We start from the raw sequence: 21931 nt of genomic DNA, 5'->3' as shown, positions 1-21931 counted from the left end.
ATCTCGTGATGGTCCCACAAACTAAAAAGCTGGGGTAACCAGGAGACGCAACTATGGGCAACTATGGGCCGACATCCTGGCATTGGAAAAACAGCATAAGCGCACACATGATCCTCTCAATATCCCTAACATCCATCATGTCACCTAACTCATCAGCACTTCTCTGAAACCTCTTCAAATTATTTCTTCAGTCCTTCTAGTAATCAAGCTTACTGATGGATTAAAGTCAGCCACAGGAGGGTGCAAAACCTGCAGTCAGTCCAGAAGGGTTGCCCGGGAACCAAAGAGGTCTTCGAGCTTCTTCCAGGCACTGACCACTGAACCCTCCTTGGCTTTATCATTGAAGAAGTGCACTCACCTTCCCTCAGGTGTACCAGAGGACTTAATCATCATGCCTTCATAAACCTTCATACAGTGCCCTAACTGGAAGATGACAATGGCTCTCCAGCTCACCAGAGGCTACATAGTAACCCTTCACATAAGGTGCAAGAAAATCTCAAAACTGGACAGAGCCAGAGAGGACATGAGACGAAAACCACGGGGAAGCCCAGTGAAGATTTAGGGCCCATTCAATCACACCAACGCTCTCTTTGCGTTGACTTCTAGATACCCCAACCCTCTTTCTTAATGCTCATGTGAGACAGTCCCAGGGTTTCAGTACTGTTCCTGTCAATAGATAGGGCTATCTACCCCCCTCTGCACAACCTCTTTCTCGACAAGCATGGCACTCCGCACATTGTCATTGCACCGTGGGTGTACAGTACATGGTCCCTGCAATATCCCTAAGCTGGTGTGGCTAACTCTCTGGTCCTCTAAGCTCTTCATGGCAACTGGGTGTGGGCAGTTGGTTCCTCTCTGCCTTCAATCTCAAAGTTTGCTTCTCCACTGTAGGTATGCCTCTATGGTCTGTGGATGGAGACCTCTCAACAGGCCACAGATCCCTGCTATTCCACAAAGATACATTATTATCAGCAGCTCACCTGTGTTGAGGATGCCATTCAACAGCCATTCCTCAATTTTGTTGTAGATGGGGTTCCCTAGAAATTATGTTTGCTCGGCCTGCTTCTCGGGCTGGTCCTAGAACGGGCTCAGAACACAGTCATGTCGGCTACTCTACCTAGTTGCATCTCACGTCGGGAACATCTTTGGCTAAACCAGTCTGTTTATTCTGACACTACTTTCTCAATTGAATCGCTTTGTTATCACCTTTCTGTTTGGAGAAAATGGCATAGTCAATTAAATACAAATACTGTATTTCGATCCAATAAATATATCATAAAAGTCAAACACAGATTTTACAGCATACAAATCACACAAGACATTGCAGTTCATAATTAAGACATTAATAAAACACTATAAAACGTGGCGCTGTTGTTCCAAAAATTAGAAGCCACAAATTTTAAAAGCAAAATGTAAAAACTCAGAAATACTTATGCGAGGCTGATGGTAAAGTGATGTTTTTTTGTCTGACCCTCCAAGCTTGGAGCAAATAATTCCCTAAACAGTAGGTTGCCAGCTCACAATCCCCCATCAAGTAAAGGTCAAGCGATACATCAGTTCTTCTAATGCAAAACTGATTAAATAGCGGTATTAAAAATGTTTTCCTAATATGAGTACTTTGGACAAAACTAAATAAAATGCACAAAATGGGATAGTATATAAGAGCATGGATTAAAATTCCAAGTTGCTAGCTATTAGCCATGTGTAAAAATGTCACTTGATCCCGCGCATGAATGCGAGTTCTCAACTGCACACAGCACATTTCTTACTCTTCAAGAGGGAATTTTCGCTCCCTAATCACTAGTGACAAGTGCAAGTTTTGTGGCCTCGTAAGAGTTAGTTGGTGTTACCCATCACACTGACTCTTGTATTCCTAGTGGACAGTCCACTTACCTCTAAACGGTTCTCCCCAATACCACATAAAAAGGAAGTGATGTGTGTCCCTGTAATCATGAATAGGGCCACAAACAAAGAATATTTGAGTCATCACAATGAGTCTACCAAAAATTAGTAAAAGAATGTGGAACAGTGTGGCTGGATAGACTTGTCAACAGATTAACGCACCAGGCAGCCCTAATTCATTTTACTGTCACCTCGATTTCCCTTCCAACATCAACTTTAGCTCTGGTCTACTCTGTTAGCCATGCCTAGAGATAATTCAGTTGCTAATGAGCTTCTTGCACAGAAGCACCATAACATTCCAAAACTTTGAATCATTGTCACCACTCCCTACAGGTGTGGATGAATGATTATTTAAATCTTGATTTGTTTATGCGTCTTGTACTGAAAACAACTAAAATTACTTGTATGGATTTCTCTCTCAGTAATCTGGTCGATTCTGTGGTTCGTTGGATTCTGCTTTCTGGCTAACCAGTGGGCCTTGACCAATTCCAATAGCTACCCGATGGGTGGCGACTCAGCTCGAGCCAGTATTGCATTCTCCTTTTTCTCCATTCTATGCTGGGTAAGTCTATTTTATGTTTTATTTTAAACCCAAAAAGCATTGTGATTGTTTGCATAAGAGTTCATGCTTCCAGAGTAACAATAGCTGATTTCAATTTCTAAGTTTCTGCTGCTCCCCTCAATTTATATGTGCTGTAGTCTTTGATTACATTTTTATCAGAACATAATTCAGTGCCTTTGTGTTGCTCATATCAGTGGTGTATGTTTCAGTTCCACTCATTTTTGTATGCTTGTATGTCAGTGTTTTAAAAGGGACTCTGTTCATATGGCTCTGCATCATGTATATTTACATTTGGAAAAGAAACATTTCTTTTGTGGGTACCTTTATTTGTATGTATCTTTTTTGGAGTGCCTTTTAATATATAATGCGCTTTGGTAAAAACCTGCAGTAGACAAGAGGACTCACGTCACAACTGCATATGGGACCTTTTAAAATGTTGCACATTACTGCAGGTAGAACACATTGGCAAAGCCAATAGGTATGGCTTTGTACATGTAAAGCATAGGATGTTTTAACGCCAGTGCAGGGCAAATGGCTCACTCTCTTCATTTTTAGACTCAGGCCCGCTGGCTATGTCAGTGCTTGTTGGATTTGCATTGAAAACACCCCCATTACAATAACAATTCACAATCCCCTTTCAGCAACCATTCACAATTAATGTGTATATTCCAGATTGTACAAGTGTAGAATTTTTGGATTATGTAGACCAGTATCGGAAAATCCTATATATAACCTAGAACATAATTTTTGTTCGCCCATGGTCTAAGTGCATAAGTATTGCCTTCAGTACTGCTGGTCATAACTAAGTGCCTAGGGATTATGGAAGTTTGAAAAAAGAGAGGTTATGGTTCTGGCAAAGCTTTAAAGGGGCTTATATTACATGCAGCAGTTGAAAGCCTGTTTAGCAGCCGTGTAGTTATGGTTAAGTTGCTAAACCCATAGGAAGAGCACTTTAAGGGCGGCTTATAACTTTGCTCCCCCTGGACGAATCCTCACCAAACTTTGCAAAAAAAGTATATGGTTCGCCATGAATTTGTTTGCAAAGTTTGTTGAGGTTTCGTCAGTGGGGGGCAAAGTTATAGGGGGGTCCCAATATTTATTTTTTTTCCATAGACTGAATGGAGAAAAAGTTTGCTCACGCCTATAGCCCAAACCGCTGGACGGATTTTCACCAAATTTGCGGCAGGAGCGGCGGCTTGGTCCCGAAAGCGTGCTTTTGTAAATTTGGTGGAAATCCGTCCAGTAGTTCTTTTTAAAACAACCAAAAAGTAGGTCCAAAAGAATCAGTGATATCTGGGTCCGCTCCATACAGATTTCCCTGTTCGCTCCGCGGACAGGACACTGATTGGCTAATGGGGCTACGTCATGTCTGCAGACAATCAACGTGTTCGCTGATTTGCTGGAGTGAAGCGTGAGGTGCGTCACCTTTTCCCGATGTGCACGCCATGTTGGATCCGCGGATATCCAAGGACAGCGCGGCGTGGAACAGAGCAGAAATCTCATTTTGAGGAGTGTGTTGGTGTGGGAGTGTGGCTGGAGAGGGTGGCAAAGTGAGAGATGGGTCAATTTCTGTATTTGTTTAGGTGGACGAAGGCCGTGATGAGGTTGCGGTTGTCCGCGGACATACTAAACACTGGCCACACTACAGGATATTTTACTGTGCTTGTTGTATTGGTTTTGGGTAGCTAGTAGAGTATTGGGCGAAGAGGGTATGTATTGAAGAGTGTGTGCATTGGCTGTAATTATTGTTTTAGGATGTTAATTGAAATGGATAGGTCTGGACGTGGTTGTGTTATGTTTTTGGGTTGTGGTTAGTGGGCAGGTGTTTGCTTGAATGGGTGTGTTATGCTGCAGTGGTTGTGGCCAGGGCCAAGCAAACATTTTGGGTTGTGGTTAGTGGTTAGGTGTTTGCTTGCATTGGTGTGTTATGTTGTGGTGGTTGTGACTCAAATCATTGTATGCTTACTGTTTGCTTTGTTTAGGTTGTATGTAGTTTTTGGCCAGGCCATGCACTCAAGACTGTATGTCCTCGTCACAACCACTGCAGCAAGTAAACATTTTGGTTTGTGGTCAGTGGTCAGGTGTTTGCTTGCATGGGTGTGTTATGTTATGTGGTTGTGACTGCAATCATTGTATACTTACTGTTTGCTTTGTTGAGGATGTATGCAGTTTTTTCATGGTATGGAAAAATGGAGCAGACATTTTTTTTTCATTCTCTGTGATAAAAGAAAAGATCACATGTTAGTGTAGGTAGTTTATAATTAGTTATTGCATTGAATAGCAGACATTTCTGTACTTTGTCGACCCTCATAGTTAGTACTTTACAAGTACTATGCTTCAAACCAGTGTACTGTGCAATTTGCTCAGTTCCTGTGTTTGTTCGTATAATCATTGGGTCTGTAGGAAAATAATCCATGCAGGATTAAAAAAAAACTTTCGAATGGATTGTGTCCTCCCACGTATTCCTCATTTTAGATATATCCTTACCTTCAGCTTTGCTGCTTTGGAAATTTGTTCTCTCTCCACCAGTGGGCGCTCCACTCGAGGCCGCGGCGTTGATGTCCCTTAGCGGCATCCGTTGAGTGTCGACGTCATCTGCTGTATAAATGCCTCGAGCGCGCTCGTTGGTCTCAGATCCGTTTTTCCGTTAGCTTCGCTTCGGATCGATATAAACGGCGCTTCAGTTCGAAACGATAATGTTGTCTTCATCTAATCATTCCACACCGAAGACTGGATTTAAGAAATGCCAGAAATGTGGGAGAAAGATGTCGCTGACTGTCCCCCAACGGAATTGCCTCTGGTGCCTCGGTTCCGACCACTGTATAGATGACTGCGGTTCTTGTCAGTCGATGACCCATAAGGCCTTAAAAGAACGAAGAGGTGAACTGGCGGTGGGGGAGGAATCCTCAAAGTTTTCTTCGAGGGGGATTAAAGACTCGGCTGAGTCTTCGGTAAAACGTCATAAAAAATCTATGTCGAGGAGTAGATCCAGGAAGTCCTCTTCTTCGTCCTCTAAAAAGGCAAAGAAAAGACAACACCGGTCTCCCTCTTCCTCTTCCTCAACGTCGTCTGAGGAAGTTATAGCATGTCCATCGAGACATGACTCTCCAAGAAAGTGGGAAACTTTCAGAGCATCTATGTTAAAAAATTTGAGAACGCGGCCCAGACCCCCTCAAAAAAGTCTAACGAAAACCATGCCCCTGCTCACAAAAAAGTGAAGGGGGAAGATCCAAGATGAGAAAATCCGACAAAATATTGTCGAGGGTGTCATCCAGGGAATCTTCCCAGACACCTCATAGGAAAGACCTACCGGTGCATACATCGGAGGTAGAATTCAAGAAAATGGCATCAGACTCTCATACGTCATCAAAGTCCTCCTCTAGAACGTCCTCGAAGGCAGTCGAGCACCAGGTGTCGATGACCCAACCTAAAAAGGCTACGTCGAGTGCACAATCAACGGTATCGAAGGCTCCTTCGACGGTGTCGATGGTCTCGACAACTCCTTCAACGGCATCAACGATTCCTTTGAAGGCATCGAAAACTACCTCAACAACATCGAAGGTAGTGGCTACAACATCGACGCCATTTCCGCTTTTGTCGACGTTGACGCCCATTACAATGGTTAAATCGACACCAATGTTAAAACCTATACCACCTGAAAAGGTGTTTCACCCAGAAAGTAGACATGATTTTTTTAGGACCATGTCATCTATATATGAAGGAGAGTCATCAGCAGAAGAAGAAGATGTTTCACCTGCTGGTGTTAAATTTGGTGCAAGACCCTGAGGAGTTAGTTGATCCTCAGTCTAAGATGCAGGATCTATATGAGTGCTTGCAATCAGCAAGTGGTCTGGATACTTCTCCAGAATATGAATTTGAAAAACCAGACCCAGCAGAACATGCTGATGCGGGTTATAGAAAACTGATGAACAGGGTAACGGAATTCATGGGATGGGGTAGAAATTCACCTGTCTATCAAGATGATGACATGACTGACATTGTTTCAGGAGGACCTGAGCAAGACCCCATACTTCCTTTTCATGTGGCCTTACAAAGGAAGGTTAATACTGCATGGGAAAACCCTGAAACTATTCCAGCAGTAAATAAGAAATATGTGTCAAAATATAGATCTTGTCCTTCAGATCCAGAATATTTAAGTAAGCATCCATCTCCAGAAAGTCTGGTAGTTCAAGCAGCTACCTCTACTAGGAATGCTGCATACCCTACAATTCCCCCTGATAGGGATGATAAAAAGGTTGATGCATGGTCCAGAAAGATTTTTACGTCAGGGAGCATGGCTTTAAAATCCACAAGACCCCAGTGGGAGGCAGGATCTCACGGCATCTGGAAGAATGGCGGGGCATTACTTCAGATGCTTGGGCACTGGAAACAGTATCACAAGGTTACTGCCTTCCTTTTCAAAAGAAACCTCAGAATCACCCACCGGGATACAACTCTGTTAAAAATCCCGATCCGCTCATGTTGCAGGAGGTTTTAACCCTGCTACAGAAAGGTGCAATAGAACATGTGCCTTTAGCAGAGAGGAACAAGGGTTGATATTCCCCACATTTCCTCATACCAAAGAAGGACAGAGTACTGAGACCCCTCTTGGACTTGAGAAGCTTGAACAAGTTCCTCAGGAAGGACAAGTTAAAGATGGTTACACTTTCCCCGATCCTTCAGGCTCTCCAACTCAAGGATTAGTTGGTATCTTTGGACCTTCAGGATGCTTACTTTCATGTACCAATCCATCTCAAGCAGAGAAAGTACCTGAGGTTCGCGATTGGCAATTCTCACTATCAGTTTCGAGTTCTGCCATTCAGGTTGACCTCTGCCCCGAGAGTTTTCACCAAGTAGATGGTGGTGGTGGTGGCAGCGAGTCTCAGGAGAGGGGGCATTCACGTCTACCCCTATCTGGACGATTGGATGATCAGGGCACGTTCTCCAGAACAAGCCCAGGAACATCTGTCCAAGACTTGCCACTTCCTTCACAAACTAGGGTTTTCTCTGAATTTGAAAAAGTCACACATGATACCATCACAGAGGGCAATCAAACTAGCGCTGAAGGCCTTCTTGCCCTCTGTACGGGGAACGAATGTCCTGATAATGACGGAAAACACGGTGGCCTCGTACTACCTCAACAAGAGAGGAGGAGCAGGGTCACTGCCACTGTGCAGAGAAGCAATGCAGCTCTGGTTCTGGGCAATACAAGAAGGGATCTCTCTGTCGGCATTTCACCTAGCCGGAGAGCAAAACACAGCGGCAGACGCTCTGAGCAGGCAGAGCACAGTCTCCCACGAGTGGGAACGAGCTCAGGAAGTCCTTCAAGAGATCTTCGCCTTTTTGGGAACCCCACAAGTGGATCTGTTCGCGACCAGGGTCAACAGGAAGTGCGTACTGTACTGCTCAAGGGAATTTCCCCTGAGAGGAGCTCTAGGAGATGCATTCATGGTGGCATGGGAGTTTCCACTTCTGTATGCGTTTCCTCCAGTCCCTGTAATTCCTCAGGTAATCAGGAGGTTGAGAAAGTTCAAGAAAACCATGATCCTAATTGCCCCGCATTGGGCCAGGAGAACGAGGTACCCAGACCTTCTGGACATGTCCATCTGCCCTCCAATGGGTCTTCCAAAAAGAGAGGATCTTCTCTCGCAAGAGGAAGGTCACGTTCTCCATCCAGAGGTCAAAACTCTCAACCTTCACGCATGGCTTCTGAGAGGTTGAGATACAAGGATTGGGACCTTCCAGATGACGTTATGGAGATGTTGCTTTCGGCCAGAAGGCCAGCAACTAAATCTCTGTACCGTGTCGTTGGAACACATTTAGTAACTGGTGCATAGAAAAGAATGTGGACCCGTTTCAATGTAATATTCCTACAATATTGTCTTTTCTATTACACTTGGCTAATCTTGGGCTCCAGGTTAGTACGATAAAAGGATACTTAGCAGCACTATCCATTTTTAAGCGCTCATCAGAGGAAGAATCATACTTTAAGATACCTTTAATAACTCAATTCTTAAAAGGTCTAAATAATGTGTTTCCTCCAATACCCTTTCAAGTTCCTCTGTGGGATTTAAACTTGGTACTAAAGTTCCTCACATGCGTTCCATTTGAGCCTTTACATTCTTGTCAATTAAGGCTTCTTACTCTAAAAACAATACTTCTTGTTTCAATGACATCATCCCGCAGGGTAAGTGAGTTGCAGGGACTTTCTAGTGGTCCTCCTCACACCATCTTTTATAAAGATAAAGTAGTCCTTAGAGTAAAACCCTCTTTTTTGCCAAGAATTGTCTCAGATGTTCACCTGTCACAAAAAATAACACTGCCTAATTTATACCCTCCTCCACACACAAGTAAAGAAGAGGAACGGCTACATAGATTAGATCCTAGGAGAGCTCTTAGCTTCTATATCTCAATATTGGCAAAACTACGTCAGTGTGACCAACTTTTTGTGGGATACACTGGCCGTAAATTGGGACTAGCTGTAACCAAGCAAACATTATCTAGATGGATAATTTTGGCTATAACTGAATGTTATAGATTGGCTGGGAAAGATCCTCCAGATGGGCTGAGGGCTCATTCAACCAGGGGCATGGCAACTTCAACAGCACTTCAAAGGGGTGTCCCTTTGCAAGATATTTGTGCAGCAGCCACATAGTCATCCATGCACACTTTTATAAAACATTATGCTCTAGATTCGACTTCTTCTCAAGGAGGTCTATTTGCTAAATCAGTACTTCATTCTGTACATGACTAAAACTTCTGTACTCCCACCTCCAATACAAAACTGCTTTGGGAGTCTATCTAAAATGAGGAATATGTGGGAGGACACAATCCATTCGAAGAACAAGTTACTTACCAACTGTAACATTCTTTCGATTGGATGTTCCTCCCACGTATTCCTCATCGACCCTGCAAGCCTACCCGACAGTACAGTTTACTTGATTTACACTCTAAATTCTTTTAAGGCTTGGGTCAAAAGAGGCACGCCATTAACTACAATCCATTGGCTACAATATACGAAAAAACGGAACTGAGGCTAACGGGTGCGCTTGAGGCATTTATACAGCGGATGACACCGGCACTCGACGGATGCGCCGAGGGACATCGACGCCGCAGCCTCCAGTGCAGCGCCCTGTGGTGGAGAGAGAAAAAACTTCAGAAGCAGCAAAGCTGAAGGTAAGGATATATCTAAAATGAGGAATATGTGGGAGGAACATCCAATCGAAAGAACGTTACAGTTGGTAAGTAACTTGTTCTTCTACGTTATGGTACAATATTTTTCGGTGGTTGATTTCAGTAGGAAGAATTGAATAGGTCTGGAAGTAGTGGTGCTATTGTTGCAGTTAGATATCAGTTGGCGTATTCTAATTGTTTATTTTTTGTTGCAGTTTAGCAGTATTCATTTATCTGTTTGGTTGTTGCAGAATTTTGGGGCAGTTAGATACCTGTTAGATACCTGTTGGCGTATTCTAACTGTTGATAGTTTTGAATTTGTTGAGGGTATTTTTATACGTAGTAAGTGTTGCAGGGTTTCCTTAGAAAAATATATATTGCAGTTTTCTGGTTGTAGTTAGATACCAGTTGGCGTATTGTAACTGTTTATAGTTTTTCACTGTTAGATAGCTGTTGCCTTATTCTATTAGTTTATGGATTTAAAGGTTATTGAAGACATTTTGTAGATGTTAATACTGAGATTTATTTATTTATTTATTTATTTATTAGGATTTCTAAAGCGTGCATCAGCCCTGAGGCATCATGGCGCTGTTACAGCAAGTATGTTTCAAATAGCAGTAGAAAACATCATAGCTGGTTACAGTGAATTAAATGAGCAGTCACATACATGGTTAAGAATTGTCGGTACAGAACGGCAAGGTATGCATACTTAGTTACATTTGTCAGCAGGCATACAGTGTGTCAGTTGAATAGTGTGGTCTTGAGGACTTTGCGGAATATGGAGAGGGAAGTTTCAGCACGGAGGGCAGTGGGGAGGGCATTCCAGAGTTTGGGTGCTTGATAAGGCAAGCCTATACCTCTGGCTTTAGCTCTTTTGAATGAGGGTTTGTGTAGTAGGTTGGTGTGGTGTGTCCTCATGGGGTGTGTGGAGGTGTCACGGTTAATGGTTTTGGAAAGATAGGTGGGGGCAGTGAGGCTAAGGCATTTGTGGGTTAAGGTCAGTGTCTTAAAAGTTATTCTATCCTTAACCGGAAGCCAATGAGCATCTCTCCTAGCTTGGGTAATGTGGTCTCTCTTAGGGATTTTGAGGGCCGCTCTGAGCGCGTTGTTCTGTACTGTCTGAAGCCGGTTAAGGTGAGATGCCTACTAGAAAGGCATTACAATAGTCCAGCTTGGCGCCTATGGTAGCTCTGGCGATGGAGAGGCAGTTCTATTTGGTTAGGTATGGTTTGACAGCGTTTATTAGTTTGGTGGTGTGAGTGGAGGCAAAGGCAATAGAATTTGACCTGTTTGTTCATGGATAGAGTGGCATATAGATATACTCCAAGGGTCTTTACGGATGGGGAGACTGGGATGGTGGTATTCTCAATGGAGAAGTTGACATATTGGGGGTGGAATTTGTTCAGAATTTCTTGTGGGCCAATGATAATGATCTCGGTTTTGTCTCCATTGAGACATAAACCGTTTGTGGCCATCCAAGCCTGGATGGTGGAGTAAATTTCAAGGAGGGCTGCTGAGCCGTGATTGTAGGAACCTGTGAGAGGGAGGAGGACTTGATTGTCATCAGCATAGTTTGTATAGACTATGCCGAGGGAGTCAAGTTTGTCAAAAAGGGGCTTGGTGAATAGATTGTAGAGTGTGGGGGCAGTGCAGGAGCCTTGAGGTACACCGCAGTGGATGGTGGTGGGGGTGGTGTTAGCTGTGTCTGAGAAAACTTTCATAGCTCTGCCTTCTAAGAAAGAGGTGATCCAGGAGGTGGTGTGGTTCGAGAAGTGGGCCGCGCTGGTGAGGTGGGAGGTGAGAGTTTTGTGATCTACGAGGTCGAATGCGGCAGATAGATCTAGTAGTAGTAAGAGGGCTGGTTATCCAGTGTCCATTATTTTGGTGATTTGGTTCTTTAAATCCAGGAGGGCAGATTCTGTGCCTTGGCCTTTGCGGAACCCTGATTGCCTTTTTCCTAAGATTGAGTGGGTTTTGAGGAAGTGCTGGATTTGGTTGTGGGCAGCTGTATCGAGGATTTTGAGGAGGAAAGGGACGGTTGTGATAGGATGGTAGTTGCTAGGGGATGATGGGTCTAGGGATGGTTTCTTGAGAAGGGTCTGGAACCAGGCTTCTTTGAGGTTGGCAGAGACGATGCCTGAGGAGAATGATGCGTTGATGAATGCTGTGATCAGTGGAACCAGTGAGACAGCGCTGTCTTTAATGATGTTGGGTGGGCAGATGTCACCTTTGCATGAGGAGGGTTTGATGTGTTGTAAGAGTGCAGTGACTTCGGATTCTGAGACATTTCTGAATGTGAAGAGAGGGGGGGCGGGCTTCTGTATAGTAATAGGAGGGAGGTCAGCCGTGTCTGAGTTGGATAAAAGAGAACGTTGAGTTCGTATTTTGTCTTGGAGGAGTGAGATTCTATTAAGAATTGCTTCTTGTATACTGTTACACCAGGCTTCATCTTTGGTTATTTCATCGGGTTAGCAGGAGGAGAGGTGAGCTCTTTGAAGATGGTGAATAGTTCTCTGGATTTAGAGTTTGCCTTTGATATACGAGAGTTAATGCTATTGGATTTGGCAGTGAATATCGCTTTTTTGTATATTGATGAGATTCTTTTAAAGTCACCTTTGGTGGCCTCACAGGGGTTGGATTGCCAGTTGAAGAGGGCAATCCGTTGGTCGGCGCGGAGGGCCAGTTGAGCCTCAGTGAACCAAGAGTTGGTGTTCATGGATTTTTTTTCTTTTTTTGCTTCAATGGGGGCAATGGTATTGATGGCTGTAGTAAGGGTGCGAGAGTAGATGTCGGCCAAGACCTTTGTGTCGGAGAAAGGTGGTTTAAGTTCCTTAGTGTCTAGGAGGGGCCGTAGATTATCTGCCATTAGTTTTTTTGGAGCTTCTGACCATGGCAGGGGGTGCATAGGAGAGTGTTTTGGTGGTGGTTTTGGTGGGGATGGATAGTTGGATGCAGTTGTGGTCTGTCCAAGGATAGGCAAGGTTGGATGTTATGGTGGAGGAACAGTTGTGATCTGCCACCCAGTCAAGAGTGCGGCCTTTCGAGTGTGTGGAGTCTGTGAGTTATTGTGTGTAGCCTAGATCTTTGAGGTATTTGGCAAGGGCTGCAGCAGCTTTGTCTTTAGGGTTGGTGAGACCTAAGTTTGAGGTCGCTGAGTAGGAGGGATTTAGATGAGTTTTTCAGTTTGTTGGTTAAGGCGTGGAGGAGGTGCCCTTGGAACTCCATGGGTGTACCGGGCGGTCTGTATATAATGTGAATATTTAGGGTGTCATTGGCTGACGTTGGCAGTTTGACTGAGACAAGGTCACTATTACCTTCCCATGTGTCATTGCACAGTCTAACTGGGAGGTTGTCTCTAAGTATGAGGGCAACACCCCCTCCTATGGCACGTTTTCTATCCTGATGAAGGATAGAATAGCCTAGAGGGAGGGCGAGCTTGATAGCAGCCTCATTGAGCCATGTTTCTGTGATGACAAGTAAGTCTAAGTCTGGTATGACAATAAGGTCATTGATTTCGAGGGCATGGGCTGAGAGGGATCGGGCACATTTGAGTGCCTCAGAGGCTTTGGTGATCTTAGGAGAAGATGAAAGGATGTGGCTAGTGGTGTGGCCTGAGGTGGGTGTGGGTGTAGTCGCATTTTTGTAGCTGGTGAGCGCTGGTTTAAGGGATCTCAGTATATGAGTGCCTGGGCATTGGGGAGGGGTCTGGAAGGAGGTTGCTGATTTACACTGAGTGTGTTTGGTAGGAGCCTGGTAGGATGCTTTGGTGCAGTGGCTTAGTAATAGGTTTCTGTGGAAGGTTGATTTAGGGAGGCTGAGGATGGACGGCGGGAAGGTGCGCATTCTAAGTCTTAAGTTCTAGATGTCTGTGTGGGTTTGTGTGATTGGGATATACGACGTGGTGGAGTTGTTAAGTTTTTTGGGCGAGTAGGAGGTCTGTGAAAAAAGTGATGTGGGTTGTGTGGAGAACATGGTTGAGGATAAGTGCAGGAGAGTTACTACTGTGAACGCTAGAATAATGAGTGGTAAAGGGGCGGGGGTGTGAGAAGTGAGTGTTGGCACGTGAGCCTGTGGAGTGTTTTGCGTGAGGTGGTTGGATACATTGGGTTAGGCTGTTTGATGGTTTGATACATTTAACAGGCAGTGGTAGAGCAGCTAGATGCAACTATCAGCTAGAGGGCAGATGCAGAATGCAGTACACAAATTGGCAGGCAATGCTAAAGCAGCTAGATGAATTATCAGCTAGAGGGCAGATGCAGAATGCAGTGCACAAATTGGCAGGCAATGCTACAGAAGCTAGATGCAGCTAATGTTATTAGGCAGTGCAATGGCAGGTGTAACAGACAGTAATCTATGCCGTTTAATTTGCTGGGCAGCATGGATCGAGAGCTTGTGTTAGCGCTGCAGTGAGGGAGATAATGCGAGTGGCCCATGGATAGCAGAGGTAGATGCCGTTGATGTAGATAGTCCAGGGTAGGGATAAGGAGTAGGAGAGCAGGCATCTGTAGTTTACTCCCTCTGGGAGTATGGATTGCGTGGTGTACCTTCGTATATTACCATTGGTAGTGAATGGTGGCTTTTATGGAGATTCTTACTTGCTTGAGTAATCTTGCACCCTGATCGTAATGGAGCGTGGGGTGCGCGGCCTCTGCGCGGCCCGTCGCGGTGAGGCACAGACAGGAAGTTGCCCTTATGGTGGCCGGCCCTTGGGGGTACGCCTGCTCTCGACTTCCGGCTGCGATCGCTGTGGAAATATTGAAGCAGCCAATCCTGGCTGTGTGAGATTGCTTAGCAACCACAATGCTAAAAGCAGGCTGCCATTTTGGGTTGAGATTAGTGAATACATTTTGGTTTTAAGAATATTATGTAAGTGTTTACAAGATTTGCTGGTAATCTCTGTTTTAGAGTAATGGAAGTATCATTACATTCCAACCATCCACATTTCTTTTTTATGTATGCAGTGTAGTGACCTTCATTGGTTGTGGCTTCTTCGTGGTAGATTATGCCTACTGTTGTGAAGGTTTTCTTGCCAAGTGATACTTGTCCATGTGTGAATTCAGTCAGCTTGCAGTTGTTTTTGGTACCATCTGCATTGTAACGCAAAACCATTACTATTACGTATTCACTATGTGACTCTATTTGTAAGGTGGAACGGTTATCGGAAATGCAAGTAGTACATAATCTGCCCTGGTTTGCATTTTGTACAAGTTGCTAAAATGGAGTGGATTCACAGTTAGGTATGGATACATACACGAAGCGTTCATTAGGGACTTGTTCCTGTGCCACATAGCTGCAGAGAGTGCATGTATGTTTCCAAATGTATGAAATCTGGAAGATTTCATTTATAGGTATGTTTTTGTTTTCCAGTACTTGTAGTAAGTACATTAGAAATTCTTATGGATCTTCTTGTGTGTTTATAGTGAATCTGACCATTCCAGCACAGTAGTCTAATTCATGCCTTATTCCAGAAACACTGTAAGTGTTGTCAGGATTGTTGGTTGCATTTCTGTGAAGGACTAACATTTGCAAACATAATTGGTCTGTCCCGTTTAAGTAAATGTTTTCAACAATTGGTGGTAATTGGAATAGAATATTGATTGCTACATTTGCATAGTAATTTACACCTGTTGTATTGGAAAACTTGAATGGACCAGACAGTTCTGTGTCTAAGTCATTTGTTGGAAGTGCATGTTGTTTCTTTGAAGAGGTAGTTGGTTTTGTTTGTGCAGTATATCCTTCTTTAGTCGTGGTCATTGATGAAGTATTAGCTTCTTTTAATTTCTTTGGAGGTATTGTTGTGAGATGCTGTATAATTTGAGTCTGAACTACTTTTCTTTTTCAAACTATTGCTTTTTTTCTACAATGCAAGGAATATCAGCGTTTACTTTACTTGCATCAAAGTTGACTAGAAATAGTCCTTTAAGTGTACGTAGACGTGACAGTGCTACATAGCTCATGCCTTCTTTAAACACTGTGCTGCCAATATCTATCAATGCTTGATCTAGGGTAAGACCTTGTGATTTATGAATGGTGACTGCAATTGCTAGAGATAGAGAAAATTGTTCTCTGCGTACATACATGTCTTTGAAAAGAAGGAATCGGGCCGTTGAGCGTCCTATCCTTTTAACTTCTGACAGTTTGTCAAAGTGAACATTGACAAACTGAATGTTCTTGTCACGTGGGGTATGTTTGAAAGCCAACAACTGTACCAAGTGCTCCATTAACTAGTCCTTGCTCCATGTCAATGTTACGTTTGAGCATTACTCTACAGTTTAAAGATAAGTGTTAGAGATAGAGTTTTCTAAGGTATTCAGTCGTGCTGTGGCTTGTTTACACATGGGTAGTGGCATACCGTGCACGTCCAGTTTGTCTGTGGAGTAAATTTGAACTATTGGTTGCATTTCTTTTTTCAACATTATTTCATTGAATTGTGCACAGCTTGCAAAAGTTGGCATCAAGGACATACAGTTTACATTTCTGTGTGCTAATTGTTCCATGACATTATTAGCACATGAGTTATGCCCGTAGAGTGCATGGATGTGTCTGGTATTTAATTTAGATTGTGCTTCTTTAGATAGTACACCAACTCTAATATTTTTTAAAATGTTGGCCTAGGCGAGGTCTGCAAACTGAGGCATGTTTTCAGTTAATTCTTTGTATTGGAAATGTTGCCAAAGATTGACAATTTCTATGCTGCCAAGAGTTTTACGGCATAGTTTGTGACCTAAGGTTTCAAAAACAGGTTCACCTTTAACTGGTGTTAATTGAAGAAGATCTCCGAAAACAATAATGTGTTTTCCTCGAGAGCCCCAGGCCCGGACGGCCTCATGAACATCGACCTGAAAAAGCATCCAAAAGAATGGGCAGCGGTGATCAGCCAAATCTGCAAGAAGTGCAAAAAATCAAAACTAATTCCAACATCATAGACAGAAGCCATCATCGTCCCGATCTACAAAATGGGCTGTAGACAAAACCCAGCCAACTACAGGCCCATCGCACTTCTGGATATCATCGGAAATTTTTTTGCAAGCCTGTTACTGACCCACTTCCAAAAATGGGCTAGAAACTCCCCCAGCGCTGACCTGTTCCAGACAGGTTTCCTAAAGGAAGAAAGCACAGCAGTCAACCTACTACTCTGAAACATCGCAAAATCTAAAGTCAAGTCAGGTGCCACACGGGTGTACCTCGCCCTAGTGGACCTCTCGTAGACCTTTGACAAGGTCGACCGCAGTATACTGTGGACCAAACTAAAAATGTGGGAATGCCCCCCAGCAATACTGGACCCGATCATGGCACTGCACACCAAAACATCACTCCGAGATCGCCTCAACCACAAGGGCCTGCTCTCGGACAGTATCCACTCGGAGAGAGGGGTCAAACAAGGATGCTCGCTCGCCCCAGCCTTGTTCATCGCGTTTTTTGGAGACTTCCGAAATTCAGAAAATAAAATCTGATCCTTTCCACCAAAAATAGGTCAGACCTGTGTGTCGAAACTATGGTATGCCAACGACCTGATCCCACTGGACCAGACCAAAATTGGACTTCAATGCCAATTAACCAATCTAGCGGCATACATGAAAGAAAACAACCTCGAAATAAACAAATCCAAAACCAAATTCCTCCTCCTCTCCAAATCCGCAAACAGCAGGGAAGGAAAACATTTGGAAGGCCACACCTGGTACCTAGACAATGTCAAGATCGAAGTGGTCAAAGAGTACAAGTATCTAGGCATCTGGATCGACAACTCGCTGGAAGAATGCACAATGCAAAAATGTCTATGGGACAAAATAAGAAACCTCGCAGCCCAGACAAGAGAAGTAGACAAAACATTTGGCAAATTTTCACTGTCTCCAGCCATACAATTCTACAAGGCAAAAGTCATCCCGACCATGACATACGGAATGAACGCCTCCTTAACCATGCCTGCATCAATCTGGTTGCAACTGGAAGGCTAATTGTGGAAATCGGTCCTTGGCCTTCCCAAACCAACCTCCTTGGCTGCAATCCGGCGCAAACTGGGCCTCCTTTGCCTAGCAGCAGTAGTGGACAAGAGCGCTATACAATTCTACAGGAAGACTCTACAAACCAACACTATCCCAGTCTACCAAGTAATCGCGGCAGAAATCAAAAACGGGACTTGTAAACTACTGAACAACAGGGTCAAAACTCTCCAAGGAAAACTTGAAGAACTTGCCTGCACAGAAGAACAGCTCATCGGCAACCCGGCAAGAGTATCAACCAAGATCGAACTCCAAGACTGGATCACCTACTATTGCACTTACCGCCAGTATACAACAAAATAAGAAAACCACTAAAGTACTGTGAAAAATGTCCAAACAAAACGCTATGAAAGCTCTTCATGAGAGCTCGACTAAACCAGGGATGTTTTAACCACAAGACATCTGGCAACATCTAGTCTCTGCCGTCTTTGTGACAACCAAGAGCAACCAGAAACAATAAGGCATCTCCTCACGACCTGCCCACAACTGACCAAAGACAGAGAAGCTTACATCTCACCACTTATATCCTATCCATCGGCGACAGATGAAGTAACGATTTGGACTTGGTTAATATCTGGAGAATCCTCAAGATGGACAATGGCATCTGCCAAATTCCTAGATGGAGCTTTAAAGAAAATCATCATCTCGGCAGCAGTACCAGACCCAACACAGGTCACAACTGCCCAAATCACACTTGACGCCGTGACTCCTCCTACCTAAGTGGTGAGGTGATTACCAGAAAACAGACTTCACAAAGAACACAAGACGACTTGCAAAAACCTTTTAAATGGTTAAAAGGCAAGTAATAAAAAAAAATAAAAAAAAATAATGTGTTTTCCTCCAAAGAGTTCTTTGTAGTCTGTTTTGAGGACCTCTTGTAATCTGAGGTGACATAAAGCCAACATTAGGTTGGAGACCATGCTCACCTCATCTATTAGCAGCATTTTCATTTGTTTCAAAACTCTGCGTAGTTCCATGGCAGCTTCTGGAGAAAGTTTGTAGTAGTCTAATTTGTTTTGTGTTCTACTGGAAGGCATAGTAATCGGTGTAAAGTGTCACAGCCTATGTTGTAGGAAGCTAAACCTGTGGGGGCAGTTACAACAGCTGACAGTTTGTTGTTTGTCAATTGTTGGAGGAACTTGCTGATGATTTTTATTAAGAATGTTTTCCCTGAACCAGCTTGACCACTCACATATAGCAGTATAGGTTTGTAGTCTTCACAGGTACAAGTTTTAGTTTAGTGCTGCATAACATGTTCAATTTGTAATGCTACGCTGTTCATTGTTTAATTGTGATTTGATTATAGCAAAGTCTCCTGTAAACCCTTCATACTGCCACATTGTGTTTTCTACTTCAGTCATGGCTAATTCAGCCTTGTTTGCTATGAGTGGCTGTCCAAGTGGTTCTTGGCTTTCTGTTAGAGAAGGTTGACTGCTGTCAGGAGTGTCTATATTTAGTTGTGCCTGGAGTTCTTCTTCTTGTTGCTGTTCGTTGTCTAAAATAGTTTTGTACTGCGTAAAGTTTATATCTGTTATAGTTGTTTCATTTGCTTTGAAAGCATCTTCATAAGCGACATAGGTATCTAATAAATCTTCTTCTTTTCTCCATGGTTTAAAAAGTTGTAGTAGGGCCATGGAATACAGTTATTTATGTTGAGGAGTTTTTAATGACAATTTCATATGATTAATTAGGCTGTGTTTGGTAAGTTTCACCAGGCTGCCTTCACAGTTTTCGACTCTGTATCTACCTTTCTTCTCATCTGGTTTAATATTATTTTTGTATGTGAAGTTTTGGGCTATGTCGTATAGACACATGGTTTGGGTAGTATGAGTCTAGTAAGTTGTTTTTCAAAATTTCTTGGCTGTTGGGATTATTTTTGGCTATTGTTTCTATGTCTTCATATGATTTGAGAACTCTTTTTCTGGATTTAGCAGTAGCAAGGCTTAGCCATACTACATACAGGAGGCAGAGGTCAGCAGCCAATCAGATATAGGACATCAGCAATATTGAGCAATGCTCTCTCTGGTAGCCAAAAACAGAATGAGGAGCATCTCTAGGGTGTGGTCTTTTATAGGGGTGCTGGGGAGCACTTCGCGCTGCCGCGCTGCCCGTGGACACTTCGAGCACCAAAAAGTTCCAAAAAGTATCCAGATCAGTAGAGGTATAGTCTGGGACCTCGACAAGGGTGAAGTTTCATTGAAAAACATCTTGGATTGCTCAAAAAAGTGTTTTTTCGGTGTCCGGGGCCCAGACCCTGTCCGCGGTCATGGGCGTACACTCAGCGTGGGTGCGGTCACATGATGACATTGCGGGCACGTCCGCGAATGGGATGGCTGTCCGTAGGACACCTATTGTGCGGGATCGGTTGTACGCATGCGTACGGGTGTTCTATGGACAGGGTATGGGTCCCTGAACTAATTAAAAGTGCGATACACGTGCAGCGGACAGTTACGGACAGGCGCGATGTCCGTAGGACCACGAGGCTGGGATGCGCATGCGCACAAGTGTCCGCCGGACAGGGTTAGGGTCCCCGAACACATTAAAGGTGCGTCACAACTTTGCAGACATGCGGACAGGTTATGTGTTCTACGGACACCTCCATTTTGATTGTGGATAGTATGAACATGCCAAGTGTCCTTAGGACACCCCCATTTTGGTTAATTGCAGACATTCCGGACAGTCGCGCTGTCAGCAAACTCCCAAACAGCATTTTTTTTTTAAATGCAGCCACCTACAGGAACAGTATTCATATCACTTTATTAATATACACAAATATAGAAATTATGAAAAAGAGGGGGAAGCAGAAATGGAGACATATACAGTGGAATTAGGGTTTTTTACATGTAGGGTGGTAGGGGAGGAAGGGATTGAGGTCTCATCATAACGTTTTTGGTGATGGGGAATTTTTGGGGATAGTTGACTGGGACATGGATAAGGGGTACAGGTGCATGTGGGACAGTGATATTTAATTTTTTCCATGATATAGTTTTCTACAAAGTTCTTCAAAATAATGAAATTGGTGAATAATTGATCCATTTTTTCTTCTAAGTGCACTAGAAGATTTTCCACAGTGTCTGATTGTTTTTCCATTACTACATGAAGTATTGTTTTCAGAGTATTATTCTTATTTTCTTTATGTACTGTTAAAGAAAAAACATGTGTTAGGTACATGTGAAATAATGTGTATTAATTGGCTTACTTTGAAAACTGCAGTGTTTACCAGTAGTATCACTGTCTTCACTCATTTCATCCTGGGGAAAATTGTCTTCAAGCCACTCCAGAGTGCTAGCCATTTCTGTGTAAAAAAAAAGATACATAATATTTTAGTGTATCCTACTAAAGAAGGTTTATAACTATAGGAATTAATGTAGTGTACTTACCAGTTTGTTATTCAGTTTTGCTGTTACTGCTTTGTAGGTGTGCTGTTTATAGTTGGTTTGCAGTTTATGTATAAAGCATCAGTGAGGTAATTCTGCTGGAGGCATATGTTCTTTTTTTTTTGGTATGTTCCATTATTTTGTATATCCTATGTAATTGGACTGTTGATGTCTTACGTATACAGTGTGTACCTCTTATTTAATTTTCAATGTAATTCATTTATATGCTGCTATTTGAACATGTTCAATGTGTATGTTGTATGATACAACAATGTACGATACCCCCTGAGCTTTTAGACAATGTTGGTGTTGCCCGAGTCCGCGGACAGTTGCATTGTCCACGGACATTGCAGCAATTAGCATGGGTCAGGGGCTCAGTATGTTGTATGGTATATCTATATAAACTAAGGGTATCATGGTAAAAACCTATGAAATACATATCTATATCTATATTCAGTGAAAACAATGTGTTAAAGGGACGTTATGGTTAAGTTGCGCTAATAAAAACCTATCAAATTCAGTGAAAAAACTTTGTTAAAGGGACATTATTGTCAGGGTAGCCTGGTAACTTGCCCACAGCGTGGAGACGAAGAATTATACCCAACAATGTAACCCTGTGTATGGATACAAAACACCAATACCAAGGGATCTATTATCTGGAAGAATGGACCCAAACACGAACAGCAGACCTAGAGCCGGAAAGGAAAAGGCACATTAACAACAGCCTTTTTCTTAATAAACAAGTAACAGTGTATCCAAACAGAACCAACCTTATTGGGCTTATCACTAGTAAAACTAACACCACCCCGGCTGGTCAAATGGGATGGAATCAACCGGAGAGCAATGATGTGTGAGGTATCTGTAGAGTAACAAGGAAGAAACATGCAAGATAAGAATTGGTATAATAGGTCAGAGGA

General features: G+C 43.3%; 1 protein-coding gene across 1 annotated transcript in view; it reads left to right on the top strand.

Moving 5' to 3' along the window:
* Nucleotides 1-21931, top strand: part of SYNGR4 (synaptogyrin 4) — a 705695-nt gene that overhangs the window by 332308 nt on the left and 351456 nt on the right. Inside the window, exon 4 of the mRNA XM_069633756.1 lies at nt 2325-2464. Coding sequence (XP_069489857.1) covers nt 2325-2464 — 140 coding nt within the window. The remainder of the gene's footprint in view (nt 1-2324; nt 2465-21931) is intronic.

The sequence above is a fragment of the Ambystoma mexicanum genome, chromosome 1q (assembly GCF_040938575.1).
Source record: "Ambystoma mexicanum isolate Mex_15411 chromosome 1q, UKY_AmexF1_1, whole genome shotgun sequence".
Taxonomy (NCBI): domain Eukaryota; kingdom Metazoa; phylum Chordata; class Amphibia; order Caudata; family Ambystomatidae; genus Ambystoma; species Ambystoma mexicanum.
The sequence above is the reverse complement of the archived record's forward strand: the minus strand, read 5'-3'. Positions and strand labels throughout refer to the sequence as shown.